This window comes from Bos indicus x Bos taurus, chromosome 2 (assembly GCF_003369695.1).
Source record: "Bos indicus x Bos taurus breed Angus x Brahman F1 hybrid chromosome 2, Bos_hybrid_MaternalHap_v2.0, whole genome shotgun sequence".
Lineage (NCBI taxonomy): Eukaryota > Metazoa > Chordata > Mammalia > Artiodactyla > Bovidae > Bos > Bos indicus x Bos taurus.
The window spans coordinates 128178271-128195646 of record NC_040077.1 but is presented as its reverse complement, the minus strand read 5'-3'; the positions used below and the strand labels follow the sequence as shown (position 1 = coordinate 128195646).

Sequence of the window (17376 nt, the reverse complement as noted above, 5' to 3'; positions counted from 1 at the left end):
CGACTCAGCAGGTCACTGGGGGAGGGCATCGGAGACCCTCGGGACACTCCCAGGCACAGATTCACTCTGCCTCAGGGATTCCCAGGGTCGGGAGGAATAAAGGGGCAATTTTTTCTCTTCATTAAAGGGCAGCCGATTGCCTCTAGGGTGGAATGTGGTATCTGTTTAACAGGGTAGCGGGTGACAGATTACAGCCGCTTGGGAAGAAGCATCCCATATCTAATTGAAAATCCCAGGGGAACTTTAGGTGGGTCCAGCGTAATTACCCAAATTGGAGCAGGGCCAATGGGGCTTGATTCTTCGGCTCTGGCTGTGACAGGACAGCGTGTCTGAGCAAAACCAGTGGCTTAAAAACTCCAGGAAACAGATCAAGGGTTAGAAAGATGTCAGTGGGTGTTTCACCTGCTTGCTGGCGTGAGTTGAAGGCAGCACCTAGGAGGAACTATTTTGATCTCCAAAAAGCCCTCACCCTGACTCACCCTGAGCCCTTGAGTCATCACTGTGACAGATGCTGAAGACCTGAAGAAATGAAGCCCTAGCTGACGCCCCTCCTCCAAAGACCCCCTGGGAGCTGCGACATCCTCTTAGCTTTTGAGTCAGCAACGTGGCCATAGCAAAGAGATGCTTGGTGATGTGTTCTGCAGCTGAGGAGCCCAGAAATGACCACACCAACACCCCTCTAGCCCTGGCATAGCATCTGCCCTGCAGGGCCACTCGAGAAACATCAGGTGAGTGTAGAGGACTCGCTCGCTCACACATTTCAATAAAAATACAAGCCACTCATAGAAAGCTTATAGTGTGCCAGAACTAGTGAATTGCGTGGATGGACAAAGGAGCCTTGTGGGCTCCAGTCTATAGGATCGCCAAGAGTCAGACATGACTGAAGTGACATAGCATGCCTGCACAAGCCCATTACAAAGTGTCAGCTCAGTTCAGTCGCTCAGTTGTGTCCAACTCTTTGCGATCCCATGGACTGTAGCACGCCAGGCCTCCCTGTCCATCACCAACTCCCGGAGTTTACTCAAACTCGTGTCCATTGAGTCGGTGATGCCATCCAACCATCTTATCCTCTGTCGTCCCCTTCTCCTCCTGCCCTCAATCTTTCCCAGGATCAGGACCTTTTCAAATAATAAAGTGTTCTTGCCCCAATTCCCAGAGGGTGAATTTGAATTCCCAGGGAGTTAAGTGAACCCCAACCCTGCCCCCAGCCTCCCAGGGGCTGGTGATCGGGAAGACAGGAGTCTCAGGGGCCTGAGCCCCTGCCTATGCTTATGCCCACGATGCCACAGCCTCTTCAGCCCATTCCCAGCTCAGGAGGCCAGCAGGGGTCGGTGACATGGGCTCAGCCACTCCCGCGAGAATGACCATCTCCCCTGTCCTTTCTGCATCCTGAAGAAAGCAGAGCCCAAAATACCATTTTTGCAAACTGGAACCCAACCCGAGAACAGGGAACCATGCACGTGGCAGCAAGAGAAATAAGGACAGGCCCCCCACGTCCTGTTGCATGCACGTGACGCCCGGGCTTCCGAAACAGAGACATGGTGACGATGCTCAGATTCTCCACCGCTGCCCCACGCAGCCCCGGGGATCTGCGTATGAGGAGGCTAGGTGGAGCAAAGTCTCAGAATGTTGATGGGGAGGAAACAGCGCAGACCTTCTCTGGGGCCTGGCAACCCCAGGACAGGACAGGTGCTCCTTCCTCTCCCTTCTCCTCAGGGTCGCAGGAAAGGAAACAGAATTTGAACGTGAGAGACTGGAGTTTCTATGCTCCTAAAATGTGAGAGACTGGCATTTGGATGCTCCTGAAATACTACCATATCCAGCTGTATCTTTTCTTTTATATTACATCCCTTTCTCCATCATCCGCCATCAACAGATGGATGCTATTTTGAAATAACCAACAACACGCTTTAGTTTTATCTCTTTGCTTTAAAAAATAAAATGATTTCTCGATTTCACCCTTTCCATGTCAACTCAAAAGGATATCCCGGACCTTCCTCTGTGGGTCCAGGCTGGCTCCATGTTCACTGTCCCCAAATGCTCTCCTGAGGGACAGACACAGTGAGCAAAGCTGGGGTCATGGAGTGTCAGAAATGGAAAGATTTCCCCTCTTTTCACACATGGAAAAACAAAGGCCCAGGGAGGCACCGAGGGCAGCCCCTGACCCCAGAGCCTGCCGTAGAAACTGGGGTGCCATCCAGTCACCAGGGTGAACCCAAGTTTAAGAGACACTGGGTCTGACGTGTCCCTTTACTGCAGGACTTGTCAGAGCCTTGAACAACTTAGCAGACCTTCTCAGAGCCCTTAACAAGTTCGTGTGCACTGTGATGCCGCCAGGGGCAGGAGGATGGTGTGCAGCGACTCCTAGGTTTAGTGAGCAAGCATCATCCATTCAGGAGGCATCACGGAGAGCCAGTGGGCTCCAGAGCCACCCCGGACATGCCAGCAACACTGCACTGACCCTGCTGGAAAGACAGACCTTGAGGATGTGTGTGGCCACACAAACTCGGGGCCCACACCACCCCGCATTTGGGCGCACATTCCTCTGCCCTGCTCTGGAGTTGTTCCTGGAGAGCCTGGCTGAGGAATGGAGGGTGTTCTGTTCCCCTGAGCTCCCCCACAGCCTCCAGCTCAGCACCAGAAACAGCTAGGGCCTGCGGACCGACAGAGGCAAATGCCATAAAATGAGACTGTTTCAAACCACTCGTCCAAAGTCGAACGAAGGTCAAATGACACAGCTCTGAGGAAGACGTTAATCGTCCAAAGTCGAACGAAGGTCAAATGACACAGCTCTGAGGAAGACAGTTAAGCGTGCAGCACTCTCCCCTCTCCTCTCGTCGGTTCCCTGAAGAAGCTTCCAGAGTTGGGATGGGGGCTTGAGCTGCCACGCCACAAAACAACCACCGCCTCTACCCTCACAAATCCTCTCTGGGATATAGCAGAATAGCTGCTGTAATAAGAAGAGTGAACTATTTTCAAGCCCTTTCTTATCTAATCCACACAGCTTCTTGTGCTTAGTCACTCAGTTGTGTCCAACTCTTTGCAACCCCATGGACTGCAGCTCGCCAAGCTCCTCTGTCCATGGGGATTCTCCAAGCGAGAATATTGGAGTGAGTTGCCATGCCCTCCTGCAGGGGATCTTCCGAACTCAGGGACCGAACCCACGTCTCCCGAATTGCAGGCAGATTCCTTACCGACTGAGCTACCAGGGAAACCCAAGAATACTGGAGTGGGTAGCCTATCCCACTCTTTGCGACCCCATGGACTGCAGCCTGCCAGGCTCCTCTGTCCATGGGGATTCTCCAGGCGAAATATTGGAGAGGGTTGCCATGCCCATCCCACTGGGGATCTTCCCAACCCAAGGATCAAACTGGGGTCTCATGCATTGCAGGCAGATTCTTTACCAGCTGAGCTACCAGGGAAGCCCTGGTTCTTATCTGCACTTAATTACATGGAGACATGGAGGCTCAGGGAGGAGGAGTTTCTGCTAGAGACGGAGCTGTGATTCCCACTCAGGTCTGCTAACCCTGAAACCTGCCCTCTTGCCCACTCCATTGAGGGGCAGCATTGCACAAGCCAACCCGGAGGCAGGGAGCCCCTGACATTTGGAAACAGCCTGTTCCTGGAGACTTTCCTTTCCCGGTCCCAAGTCTTGCAGCCTGTGAAGAGTGTCAACATACAGAACCCCATATCCTTAGGGCATCAGGGACTTAGCTGGTGGGCTCCATCTGAGGTCTGAGTCCCAGATCCAGGCCCTGGGTTGGACACAGCAGGCTCACATCTTGCTCCTCTCCCTGACCCCTGACCCCTTGTCCTGGGCTGATGGTCTGATCAGACCCAGTGTTGCCAGTGTTCCTGGGCTGCCCACCCTCTCTGACCCCCTGTGGCATGGGCCCCACCAGCTGCCTGACCTCTCTGGAGGTTCCCAGGTGGCTACCCTTAGTCCCAGCCCCGCTGGTCAGCCCTCCCTACAATCACTGCTGCCTGGAGAGAATTATGCAGGGGTTCGGACTCAGAAATGACAGGATGACTGACCTTGATGGTCTTAGTTCTAGAAGTTCTAGACCCGTTTTGAGGAATATTAAGCCCTGTGAATTTCTGAGTCTCTGAGGGGAAAGTAACATTAAATGTATGGGAGATTAAAAACAGTAACAGAAATCCCTGTCAGCACTTTCAAAATTTGTTTTGAGTCACCATTTTTACCTACTATGTCAATACTTGTTTTTCAATCTGAAAGCAACATTCAGATAAATTATCCCCACTTTACAGTGGAGGGCATGGAGGCTCAGAGGGGTTAGGGCAGGGCTGATGGGCACACAGCACAGAAACTGCAGAGCCAAGGTTCAAATGCAGCAGGTCTAACCAACTCTAGAGTCTAGGCTTTTAACCTATCAGTACAAAACTATTAGAGCATCATTGCTCCCATATATCCTGCCACCCTAGTGGAGATTTTCTAAAAAACAGGATAATATCAGCACCAGGGGAGTACAGCACTGTGGGGAATGTTGGACGATCCAAACAGTCCTGAGCCTGAGCCCCAGAGGCACCTCCTTTTAGCTGTGTGGACTTAGGCAAGCCTCTCAGCCTCTCTGAAGCCTGACTTCCTTCTCTTTGAAGCTGAAACAATCACTCCTACAATAGAGTTGTCATGATCTTTGAAGATGTTAAGTTCCTGGCACACAATAGTTGCTCAATAAATACGATGCACTCAGCAAGTAGTTCTTGAGCATCTGCTGTGTCAACAAGGGCTCCATGAGAGCTGCCCAGCCCGTGTCTGCCAAACTGTGACGCCCTCCCTTTCCCCCCATGTTAGGGTCCTTCCCCAGAAACACCTTTCAAAAGAAAGATGAGAATGATCAGGACTCACGGGATCAGAGTCTTTTTTTGAACTTTAGGATGACCATTTGGGTTGTAATAACCGGGTCCTGGGCCTGTTGACATCAGCTTTAATCCACGGTCGGTTTTTGATTTAAAACAAGACATCAATATCTTTGGCGACTGCTTCACAAGGGATTCGTTGACATCATAATGCCCTGATAGGAAAGAAATTTTAAGACAGAATAAAGAACCCTTCTCAAATAAATAAAAAGCGGTGCCTTACGCCTAAGAATGCATTTAATGACTCTAAGGCAGTATCGCTCCAGGACGGTCAAGTAATAGGGTCCTCCTGGAATAACTGAAAATAACATTCACCATTTGGAGAACATGTGTCCATGCAGCACAGACTTAACTCATTTAATCCTCACAGCAGCCCTGCAAGGTGGGTGTTAGCACATCCATTCTGAACATGAGGAAACAGACTCACAGACATTCAGTACCTTGTGAAAAGACATTCATCTAACAAGAGGCTAAGCCTAGCGTCTTCCTGTATAAACTAAGGACAATAATTCTTCCAACAACCGGGAGGCTACGGTAGTAAAAGAACCTTTTAGGTTCCTGGAATGTGGTAGTTGTTCAGTAACTATTATGCAGTTTGTTGTTGTTATTTAGTTGCTAAGTCACACCTGACTCTTTTGGGACCCCATGAAGTATAGCCTGCCAGGCTCTTCTGTCCACGGAATTTTCCAGGCAAGAATACTCAAGTGGGTTGGCACTTCCTTCTCCAGGGGTTCTTCCCAACCGAGGGATTTAACTTGTGTCTCCAGCACTGCAGGCAGATTCTTTACTATTGAGCCACCTAGGAAGTCCAATAATTCTTAATTATGTAATTCACAAATATTTGTTGAGCACCTTCTGTGTGGACCCAGAACCATCTGCCTTCAATGTCCACTCATTCCTATAATACCCTGTCTCAAGAAACTGTGTCAGAATAAAAGTACATTGTGCACAAGCTATAAGGAAGAAGAGAATGATCTGGGCCGAGGTGAAGAGGGAGCAGTCTCACCCCTGAAGAGCTGGTGGATGAGTTACTTAGTTGTGTCCGACTCTGCGGCCCCACGGATTACAGCCTACCAGGTCCTCTGTCCGGTGGATTCTCCAGGCCAATACTGGAGTGGGTTGCCATGCCCTTCTCCAGGGGATCTTCCCCTCCCAGGGATCGAACCTGTGTCTCCTGCGTCCCCTGCAGTGGCAGATTCTTTAACACTGACCCACCAGGAAGCCCAAAGAGCTGGCAGCCCTGTAAGTGGGTGCAGGCATTTCGGGCTGCCAAGCAGCACTACTAGGCAAAGGCCTTCAAGATGCTGCACACTTTAAATATACATGTATTTTGATACATAAAAATATATGAAAGAAAGTGAAGTCGCTCAGTCCTGTCTGACTCTTTGCGACCCCATGGACTGTAGCCAACCAGGCTCCTCCGTCCATGGGATTTTCCAGGCAAGAGTACTGGAGTGGGTTGCCATTTCCTTCTCCAGGAGATCTCCTGACCCAGGGACTGAACCTGGGTCTCCTGCATTGTAGGCAGACGCTTTACTGTCTGAGCCACCAGGGGAGTCATAAAATATATATATATATATATACTTATTTGTGTCAGGTCTCAGTGGCATCACATGGGATCTCAAGCTGTGCCACACGGACTTTCCAGTTGTGGTTCAGTAGCTGCGGGCTCAGGCGTACTTGCCTCGCGGCACATGGGATCTTAGTTCCCCCATCAGGGATCGAACTTGTATCCCCTGCATTACAAGCCAGATTCTTAACCTCTGGACCACCAGGGAAGCCCTCCAAGATGCTGCACACTTTGACCCTGGTTTCCCATTACTTGGAAATTGAGAAAATTATTCAACGTGATGGAAAAGCTCTAAGCCTAAAGGTAGACAGCACAGCAGTAGCTACAGTGTGAGAAATGGTGACGAGCCTAAAGGTCCAAGTACGAGGCCACAGTTATGGGAAAAGCCCACTCTGGTGGAAATGCCAGCCCTGCGAGGGGTAAATGCAATGACCGTGAGACCCATGGCAGTGTTCTTGAAAATCAAAGTGAGAGAAAACAAGTAAAATAAAGCCTAACAGTCTATACTGTACTATATCAATGTACAACTGGATACACATAAATTAAAAATAGGTGGGAACCCAGAAAAGTGGGGGAAACTACACTAATGGTGGCATTGTGCATGCAAAAAATATTTGAAACCCTTCTAAACATCCTAAGGCTAATTTTGTTTTAAATGAAATCAACTTTTCCACTGCAAGATCACTGAAAACAGCAATATGGGATCTATTAGCAAGATTTTACTTAAATGGGAATAGTGGTAGCAAAAGTGAAGGGAAGAAGAGTCTTCATGGAAGCAGGTGGATAGATTATCTCTGTGCTGAAGGGCAATTTGGTCACAAATATCAAAAACCTTAAATATTTTACATACCTTTCGACTTAGCAGTTTCACGTTAGGCAATTTATCTAAGGAAATAATCTCAATTGTACACAGGTGTGAGCTACAAGGATGTTTGCTCCCACTCTATTTATATGAGTAATCAGTTTAAAACAACCTAAATCTCCAACAAGGGAGCATTTTTTCCCTTAAGTTATGGTACCACTGGATACTGGAATACTACGTGACCATTTGGGCTTCCCGGCTGGCACTAGTGGGAAAGAACTCGCCTGCCAACGCAGTAGACCAAGAGACATGAGTTCCATCCCTGGGTCGGGAAGATCCCTTGCAGGACGGCATGGAAATCCACTCCAGTGTTCCAGCCTAGATAATCCCATGGACGGAGGATCCTGGTGGGCTATGGTCCATAGGGTCAAAAAGAGTCAGACACAACTCAAGTGACTTAGCACGCTAAAAAAAGATGTTCTAGGAGAATTTTTATTTTTTTAAATCAGAGGATAATTGCTTTACAAGATTTGTGTTGGTTTCTGCCATACATCAACATGAATCAGCCACAGGAGGGTTTTTAATAACATGAAAAAATAGTCCCAGTATACCCTTAAATAAAAAAAAACAAAACAGCTGTCCAGTTAGCAGCATTTATAATACTGGTATCTGAGATGGTGAGATAGCATCACAGACACAGTGGACATAAATTTGAGCAAACTCTGGGAGATAGTAGAGGACAGAGGAGCCTGGCAGGCTCCAGTCCATGGGGTCTCAGAGAGTCAGACACAATGTAGCGACTGAACACTAAAACAATGTATCTCTCAAATTAGCTTCCTGTTTCATTTAGACACATATTTATTTTTAAATTTTTATTCCCCTTACCAAAAAAAAAAAGTTTAAAGCAATGCTTGATTATAAAATGTTAAAAAGCAGAAGCAAGCAGGAAAGGCATTTATGCTCTCCCAGCCCAGAAAAAATCAGGTGAATACTCTGCTGTAGTTACTCCTGGTCCTTCTCCTGTGCTCTAGATGCTGTCTCGTGGAGCTGGGCCCACGGTTCGGATTAAATTGTGTCGCCCACCCTTATTTTTTGGAAAGCTATTCTTTATTTTTTTTTAATTCTTTATTTTTTGTTACATGAACAATATTTTATTGCTGCTTTAATTTGTATTCCTTTGGCTTTTATTCATTTTTTATAGTTTATTTATTAATTATTTTTGGTTGCACTAGCTCTTCATTGCTGCTCTCAGGCTTTCTCTGGTTGCAGCGAGCAAACCTACTCTTTGCTGCAATGCGTGGGCATCTCATTTCGGCGGCTTCCTTGTTGCAGAGCACAGGCTCTAGATTTGTGGGCTTCAGTAGTTTCGCCACGTGGGCTCTAGTTGCTCCATCACATGCGGAATCTCCCCAGGCCAGGGATTGAACCTGCATATCTAATTCCCCGCATTGGCAGGCAGATTCTTATCCACTGCGCCACCAGGGAAGTTCACCCCTGTTTTTCAAGTGACACTTTAAGATAGAAGTATTTCCCCATGTTCTTATAACTTTTTTTAAAAAAGAGGAATAGAGAGGAGATCTGGAAAAGGTCAGTTTTCATTTCGGTCCCAAAGAAGGGCGTTACCAGAGAATGTTCAAACTACTATACAGCTGTGTTCTTTCACATGCTAGTAAGGTCATGCTCAAAATCCTTCAAGCTAGGCTTCAGCAGTTGGTGAACCGAGAACTTCCAGATGTAGGTTTAGAAAAGACAGAGAAACCAGAGATCAAATTGCAACATTTGTTGGGTCATAAAGAAAGCAAGGGAATTCCAGAAAAACATCTACTTTTTCATTGACTACACTAAAGTCTTTGACTGTGTGGATCACAACAAACTGTGGAAAATTCTTAGAGAGATGGGAATACCAGACCACTTTACCTGTCTCCTGAGAAACCTATATGTGAGTCAAGAAACAACAGTTAGAAGCAACCGGACATGGAACAACTGACTGGTTCCAAACTGAGAAAGGAGCATGACAAGGCTGTATATTGTCCCCCTGTTTATTTAACTTCTGTGGAGAGCACCTCATGTGAAATGCTGGGCTGGATGAATCAGAAGCTGGAATCAAGATTGCTGGGAGAAATATCAATAACCTCAGATATGCAGATGACACCACTTTATGGCAGAAAGTGAAGAGGAAGTAAAGAGCCTCTCGGTGAGGGTGAAAGAGGAGAGTGAAAATGCTGGCTTGAAACTCAGCATTCGTAAAAGTAAGATCATGGCATCTGGTCCCATCACTTCATGGCAAACAGAAGGAGAAAAAGTGGAAGCAGTGACAGATTTTATTTCCTTGGGCTCCAAAATCACTGTGGATGGTGACTGCAGCCATTAACTTAAAAGACACTTGCTCATTGGAAGGAAAGCTATGACAAACCTTGACAGCATATTAAAAAGCAGAGACATCGCTTTGCCAACAAAGAGTCATCTAGTTAAACCTATTGTTTTCCCAGTAGTCATGTATGGATGTGAGAGTTGAACCATAAAGAAGACAGAGTGATGAATAACTGATGCTTTCCAATTCTGGTTTTGGAGAAGACTCTTGAGAGTCCCTTGGACAGCAGGGAGATAAAACCAGTCAATTCTAAAGGAAATCAACTCTGAATATTCATTGGAAGGACTGATGCTGCAGCTGAAGCTCCAGTACTTTGGTCATCTGATGCAAAGAGCTGAATCATTGGAAAAGACCCTGAAGCTGGGAAAGATTGAAGGCAAAGGGAGAAGGCGGCTGCAGAACATGAGATAGTTAGATAGCATCACTGACTCAATGGACATGAATTTGAGCAAACTCCGGAAGATAGTGTAGGACAGGGGAGGCTGTTGTGCTGTAGTCCATGGGGTTGCAGAGAGTCAGACATGACTTAGCGACTAAACAACAATGTCCACAAGAGAGGAGGACGGTGGGGAAGTGCCTGGCCTTGTGCTTGGAGCCTCCAGACTTTAGAAAATCCCATCAGTCAATGTGTAAAGGTGGGCATTCTACTCAGAACTGAAGGCAGACCAGACAGGGCCCTCAGCCACTGGGGGGCCAGGCGCTCAGAGCAGCTGCAACACAGCGGGAATTCCAGTCACAGTTCCACACCTGGTTTCTTTCCACACCCGGAGAAGCCGAAACCACAGCGTTTTCCCAAGAGGTCTAACTAAGCAGATTGCTTCTCTCAGAGGAGCCGATTCCCCAGGCTCTGGCCCCTGGCAAGCTGGGGGACACCGGGGGAGTCTTTAAGGAACCAGGCCTCAGAGCTGGATAACGGGCCTGGATTCAAACCCAGGTGTGGAACCCTGTGCTAGTCACCTGCTCTCTGTATGTCATTTTTGCATGTTAAGTAGGGATGCTATAATAATAATGCGTGCTAAGTCACTTCAGTCATGTCCGACTCTTTGTGACCCTATAGAAAAGATTTGTAGCCTGCCAGGCTCCTCTGTCCATGGGATTCTCCGGGCAAGAATACTGAAGTGGGTTGCCATTCCCTTCTCCAGGGGATCTTCCCAACCCAGGGATCGAACCCGCATCTCTTACGTATCCCGCATTGGCAGGCAGGTTCTTTTACCACTAGCGCCACCTGGAAAGACCAATATGGTAATAATAATAACCCACATTCTTTGAGCACACAGGTGCAATGATCCCTGGGGCTTTGGAAGCTTGTGGCACACAGTAGGAGCTTAACAGATGCTAGTGCCCACCTGTGCCCTACCTGCGTGTTTCAAGGGGCCCCTGAGGACCCTCCCAGAGGGAGGGGCTGCCCACATTCCTAGGCTCACTGGTGGGACCTCTGGCCCAAACCCAGAGGTTTGTTCTCCTGTCTGAACAAACAAGGTGGGGTTGTGCCCGTGGTGATGCAAGGCAGGGAGCTTTAGCTGGGGCTCAACCTCCTAATTAGGGCTGGTTTTGTTATTCAGCCTCAGACTGATCTTTTCAACTTTAATCTGGATTTGCTGAAATCTGACATGTGCTGCAATTTTATCCACACCCTGCTCCAAGAAGCGTCACTGCAGAGGCACTCCTTCCGGGCTCCTCCTCTGGGCTCTGGGGCTCGGAGCTCCCTCGGGGGTCTCTGGGACCCATTTGGGAAGGTCTAGTCTAACCAGTGTTCCTGGAGTGAGGACTGTTATGTTACCAGCTCTCCCTGGAAACTTTTCACTGAGGCTAGTGTGGGGCACAGGACAGGGGCAATGCCTGTCCCCACCCAGCAGAGAAAACATTTGCCGGCAAGCCCTGTGCGTTCCTGAATCCCAGAGTCAGAAATCGCCTTGGGAGGACGGGGGTAAGAGGCTCCTCTGGGCTGAGACCTGCCGTTTCTTAGCTGTGTGGCACTGAGCCAGTTGCTTCGCCTCTCTGGGCCTCCTTTGCCTCATCTGAAACACAGGACTAAGAGTTCGGCTCTTGGAGGACAAATGTGTGAGGACCACGTGCAAAAAGCACGGCGTAGGCACTCTGTGAACAGAGCAATTTCCCAGTGATTTGATGTTAAATGATGAAGCTGCTGGCTGCCTTGGAAGGAAAGGAATATTGCAGCCCAGTGCTCAGGGGTCACCCTGCCTTCCCCCAGGGTCTGCAATGGCAGCTGGGGTGTGCGCACGGGCACTCTTCAGGCTCAAGAAGACACCTCCCCAGCGGCTGCCCGAAGCAGGTGTGCTGGGTCTGAAAGGGAGGCAGACCCCAGGGGCTGGCCGTTCTTCCGCTGAGTAGGGAGCCGATCCCCTCCTCCTCCTATAACACCTACCTGCACCCCCACACCCCCAAAGTGTTAGTCCCTCCATCGTGTCCGACTCTCTGTGACCCCACGGATGGTAGCCCACCAGGCTCCTCTGTCCAGGAAATTTCTCCAGGTCAGAATACTGGAGCAAGTAGCCATTCCCTTCTCCAGGGGGTCTTCCCAACCCAGGGATCGAACCCAAGTCTCCTCCACTGCAGGCAGTTTCTTTACCATCTGAGCCACCAGGGAAAGAGACTCCCTGTGAAGGAACGGGTGCCCTGATGATCAGACCTGAAACAGGAAGCCTCAGGTCAAGGCCAGTGCAAAGCAGCTGCTTACCTGGGGCAGGTCCTGTTTTAGAAACAGTGAAAAGTCCTCTCTGGGTTTTGGACACGAACCCAGCTCGGGCACAGACGTTGTTCGCCTGCTTGCAGCAGGAGTCGGAGGCCTGGGGGAGAAAACAAGCACAGTGTACTCAACGCCTTCCTTTTGTGCCTCTCATCATGTCAGGACGACTGCACTTTGGGGTTAAAAAAAAATTTTTTTTTTTAAACCCATTCTCAGAAAATGAGCGGATGTGAGTGGAAAGGGTCATACTGGCTGTGCCCTCACCTTCGCCCCAGCTGCAGGGGGCGACGACTTTCATCAGCAGCCAGGGTCTAGGGACCCAACACAACACCGAGGCCGGCGCCCTGGGCCAGCCTGCAGACCCGGCTTCCCTGATCACCTCCCTCACTCGGGGAGGGGCATCCTGCTCTAGCTGTTTAATTTCTCTGGATTTGAGTTTTTTTCTCATCTGTAAGATGGATCAGATCATTCTTGCTCGACTTGAGGCAGAGAGCTGTTGGGGTGGGGATGGGGGGACGCCTAGTCAATATAAATCACCTGCTGGAAAGTGGGCTTTTTAAAAATGTGTAATGTTACATATAACTAGAATATGAAGAAAATCACTAAAATTTTTACTGAAAGACATAAAAGAAAACATAATAAATTAAAAGATAGATTGAGCTTCTAGATTACCCAAAGCTATAAAGATTTCCACCCAATTTATCTGTAAACTCAATGCAATTGAATTTAAAACCCACTAGGACATTTGTAAGTTGACAAAAGAATCATAAACCTACGTGTAAACATGTAGGAAAACTTAGAATACGTTTAGCGATATGGAATTGGTTAAGATAGCCACAGTAAATTCACCCAAAGCAACACTTTGCACTTTGAAACATTTGCATAGCGAAAAAGTTATTGACGTGGGAAGATGGTCACAAAATAGTATATTGGAAAAAAACTGCAATATGTTTAGTTTGAGCCCAGTGGGTAAACTAAATACGCAAATAGAAAAATAAAGTTTAAAAAATAAATAAATAAAAATAAAAAGTGTGTAAAGCTACCTAGGCAAATTATTTTCATTACTTTTTCTCTATGATTCTCATTCTTTTTGAACACTGAGTCCTACATATCCCCACCCTTATTCCTCACTGTTCAAACAGTCCTTCTATACGTGCAGGATATAGGACTTACAAAGAAATAGTGTAACTTAAGATTGTGATAAGATTTACAAAGCACTGTGTCGTCTTGACTTTTCTGGACTGACCAGAAGATAAAGATTTTGGTCGACTCAGGCAGTATACAGTTGAAAGTGTTCAGTGTGTTCAGAACTCTAAAAATAATTTTGGAAAAAAAAAAAAGAACCCTGAGATCATTCTTATGATGAGTCATAAATATGTTAAATGCCAGTTGGCAGTCAGTCTCCTGTATTCGTTAGATAAAAGATGCAATAAAAGTTGTACCTGCCATGGCTGGGACTATTTACTGAATGAGTGAAACTGTTTGCTGGGGCCAAGATGGCTTGATTTTCTGTGATACTCCTTTGTCAAAAAAAAAAATTTCTGAAGAAATGCAGATGGCATTTTGATTTTGTGTTGACAAAGGTAGAGGAATTCAGTTTTTCCCAGGGTACCAAATGGCCAGACTGCCTGCAGAGAGGGCAAACAGAAAGATCAGACAGGCCAGGCTAATTACTGGACACGGGGAGAGGAGCCCGGATGCCGGAGAGGAAGTAACAACAGGTACCGGGGAAAGGCTTCGAGTAGAGAAGCAAAGCCAGAGAGAGGCCTTGACAGCCTTAAAGCACAGCGTGGCTAACAGGATTACTGCATTTCTGCTGCTCGCCCCTTGACTCAACCATTGTTCTCCAGGTCTGAAAAAAGCCTCCTGTAGACAAAACACTGCTTCAGCTTTATTCTTCGCCCAGACAGAAAAGCGACAGAAAAGGGGGACATTTTTGTATACCGACACTGACTGTATGTCACGTGTGTTGCACCATTAGACTAAGAAAAGAGTCAGCTCCACTGGCAGGTTAAAAAAGAACGAAACAGATTTATTGCATTGCCATAAGAGAAAAAAACTCAGATATTATTAAGCAGAAATGCATGCATATGAGGGACAGTATAATCCCAAAACTGAGGGAGGGAAGAGGAAGAGAGTATGAACAAAACTGCCCCTGGTTTTGTTTTGTTTTGTAATGTATTTACTTCTTTAAATTGGAGGATAATTACTTTACAATATTGTGATGGTTTTTGCCATATATCAGTATGAATCAGCCACAGGCATACATGTGTTGCCCTGGTATTTGATGGCTATTTGAGGAGCAGAATGATAAGGGACTTCTACTCTCCGGTTTGTGGGTTTCTGTGATGCTTGGACGTATCTTATGATGAGTGTGTCTTACTTTCAGAGCCACATTAAAGCAATAATGAACAAAAAACCTGCAAACTAAAATCCATCTGTTGGCAGGAGGACAGAGTTCTGACTTGGGGAATGGTCATTCCTTGATTAACAAAGGAAGTCATGCCTTTAAGCCATAAGCATTTATTGCATGCTTCCTGCATACCAGGACTGGAGGGGAGCCTTCAGGGACAGTGGACTGGGGACATGAAGCATGAAGCAGTAACTAGAGCACCTTCAGCTTCCCCAGTAGGTCGCAGAGAGGGGGCGCTCACCTTCGCTGACCACTCAGTCTAAAATATATGCCTTCCTCCACACCGCGTACAAATTCTCTTTCTTAGGCGCCAACTCTTTGTCTTCCTCAAAGCTGGCCACAGTTTCAATCATTTTCCTTCCAGGTCTACTAGCTCTCGCCTCGAGTTCCCCAGTGGATTCTACATTATATCACGGGCACAGAGAAGTCACACGACTTATGACAGGAAGCTCAGCAGGGCTGGAACATGAAGACTCTGATGACCCCCCAGTTTTAAACCTCAGCGCCTAGCTGTTCTCACTGGTGTGCAAGTGGTCTCTTCAAGCTGGGTGACTTTGGGCAAGTCCCTTCCCCTCTCTGAACCTCAACTTCCTCTTCTGCAAACTGAAAATAAGAGAATCCACTTCCAGGTCCTTGTGAGTATGAAATCAACGAATACACAACTCTGAGAACAGAACACGGGCCACGAAAAGTGCTTCGTCATATCATCATTATTTTCAGGCTCTGATTACCCTAGGAGAAGAGTATCTGGAGCTATACTATCCCAAACAGAAGCTACCGGCCATATATAGCTACTGTCCAGCCATGCTGGGCACACGGCTGATCCACGTGCAGACGGGCTGCAAGTATAAAATACACGTGGAATTTTAAAGATTTAATATGAGGGGAAGAATGTAAAACATTTAATTAGTACTTTTTATATTGATTAGATATTGAAATATCTTGAACATACTGGGTTAAATAGAATATATTATTAAAACTAATTTCACCTGTTCCTTTTTACTTTTAAATGTAGCTACTAGGAAAACAGCAGAGATATCACTCTGCCAACAAAGGTCCATATAGCCAAAGTTATGGTTTTTCCAGTAGTCATGTACGGATGTGAGAATTGGGCCATAAACAAGGCTGAGTGCTAAAGAATTGACGCTTTCTGATTGTGGTGCTGGAGAAGATTCTTGGGCGTCCCTTGGACTGCAAGGAGATCAGACCAACCAATCTTAAAAGAAATCAACCCTGAATATTCATTGGAAGGACTGACGCTGAAGCTGAAGCTCCAAACTTTGGTCACTTGATGCGAAGAGCCGACTCATTGGAAAAAACCCAGATGCTGGGAAAGATTGAAGGCAAAGAGAGAATGAGGGCGGCAGAGGACAAGATGTTTAGATAGCATCACTGACTCAATGGACATGAATTTAAGCAAACTCTGGGAAATAATGGAGGACAGAGGAGCCCGGCGTGCTGCAGCCCACAGGGTTGCAACTCAGTGACTGAGCAACCCAAACAACTAGGAAAACAAATTACTTCTGGGGCTCCTGTTGTATTTCTTTTGGACAGTGCTGGCCTACCAGGCACTTATATTGCTTTGAGCACATTATAATTGATTGGATCCACTGAAGAAGGTGGGCAGGATCTTTGTAGTTGGAAAAATAACTATTATTTATAAGTATCATAAAAGAAAAAGGAAATTTAAACTGAAGCATTCTAAGACCAAAATATTTGGAAATTCTAGCGTAATAATATTACTGCCTTATGTGCACTTCATGTCTTAGGTATTTCAGAGTGCTTTCATATTGAGCTCTCATCTGCTTCTTATAATAACCCTATTGGGCAAATATAATTAATTCCATTTTACAACTGAAACCTGAGAGGTATCTTGACTTCCCCAAAGACAGTTCTACTGATTTCCATGTATTGCGGAATCCTCATGCACCAGGGGCTGTGCTAAGTAAGTACTAGGCCTAGATTACCTTGTTTAATGTTTGCATTAGCATCAGGGAGTGGACATAAAACCCCACTTTGCGTGTGTTTGAACTAAGTTACTTCAATTGTATCTGACTCTTTTCAACCCTATGGGCTGTAGCCCACCAGGCTCCACTGTCCAAGGAATTCTCCAGGTAAGAATACTGGAGAGGGTTGCCATGCCCTCCTCCAGGGGATCTTCCTGATCCAGGGATCGAACCCATGTCTCTTACATCTCCTGCATTGGCAAGTGGGTTCTTTACCATTAATGCCACATGGGAGGGCATAGCCCCATTATCCCACTTTACAGATCAATAAACTGAGTCCTGAAAGGCTAATGGACTTTCCCAAAGCCACACACACATAGAAAATGGCAGAGTCAAGATTTGACCCCAAGCCCATCTCTCATCCATTAACCACACTGTTCTGCCTAAGCGACTACAAAGTGATGGGAACTGGAAAAGCACTGAAAGTGAAAGTCGCTCATTCATGCCCGACTCTTTGTGACCCCATGGGCTACACAGTCCATGGAATTCTCCAGGCCAGAATACTGGAGTGGGTAGCCTATCCCTTCTCCAGAGGATCTTCCCAACCCAGGGATCTAACCCGGGTCTCCTGCATTGCAGGCGGATTCTTCACCAGCTGAGCCAAAGGGCAGCCCAAGAATACTGGAGTG

The 17376-nt window shown here is 47.0% G+C and overlaps 1 protein-coding gene across 7 annotated transcripts in view; it reads right to left on the bottom strand.

The window, feature by feature from the left end:
- Window positions 1-17376, bottom strand: part of STPG1 (sperm tail PG-rich repeat containing 1) — a 63794-nt gene that overhangs the window by 10359 nt on the left and 36059 nt on the right. For all 7 annotated transcript variants that reach the window (XM_027520315.1, XM_027520331.1, XM_027520336.1 and 4 more), the window contains 2 exons: window positions 12320-12428; window positions 4868-5033 (listed from right to left, as the gene is read on the bottom strand). In XM_027520315.1, coding sequence (XP_027376116.1) covers window positions 4868-5033; window positions 12320-12428 — 275 coding nt within the window. The remainder of the gene's footprint in view (window positions 1-4867; window positions 5034-12319; window positions 12429-17376) is intronic.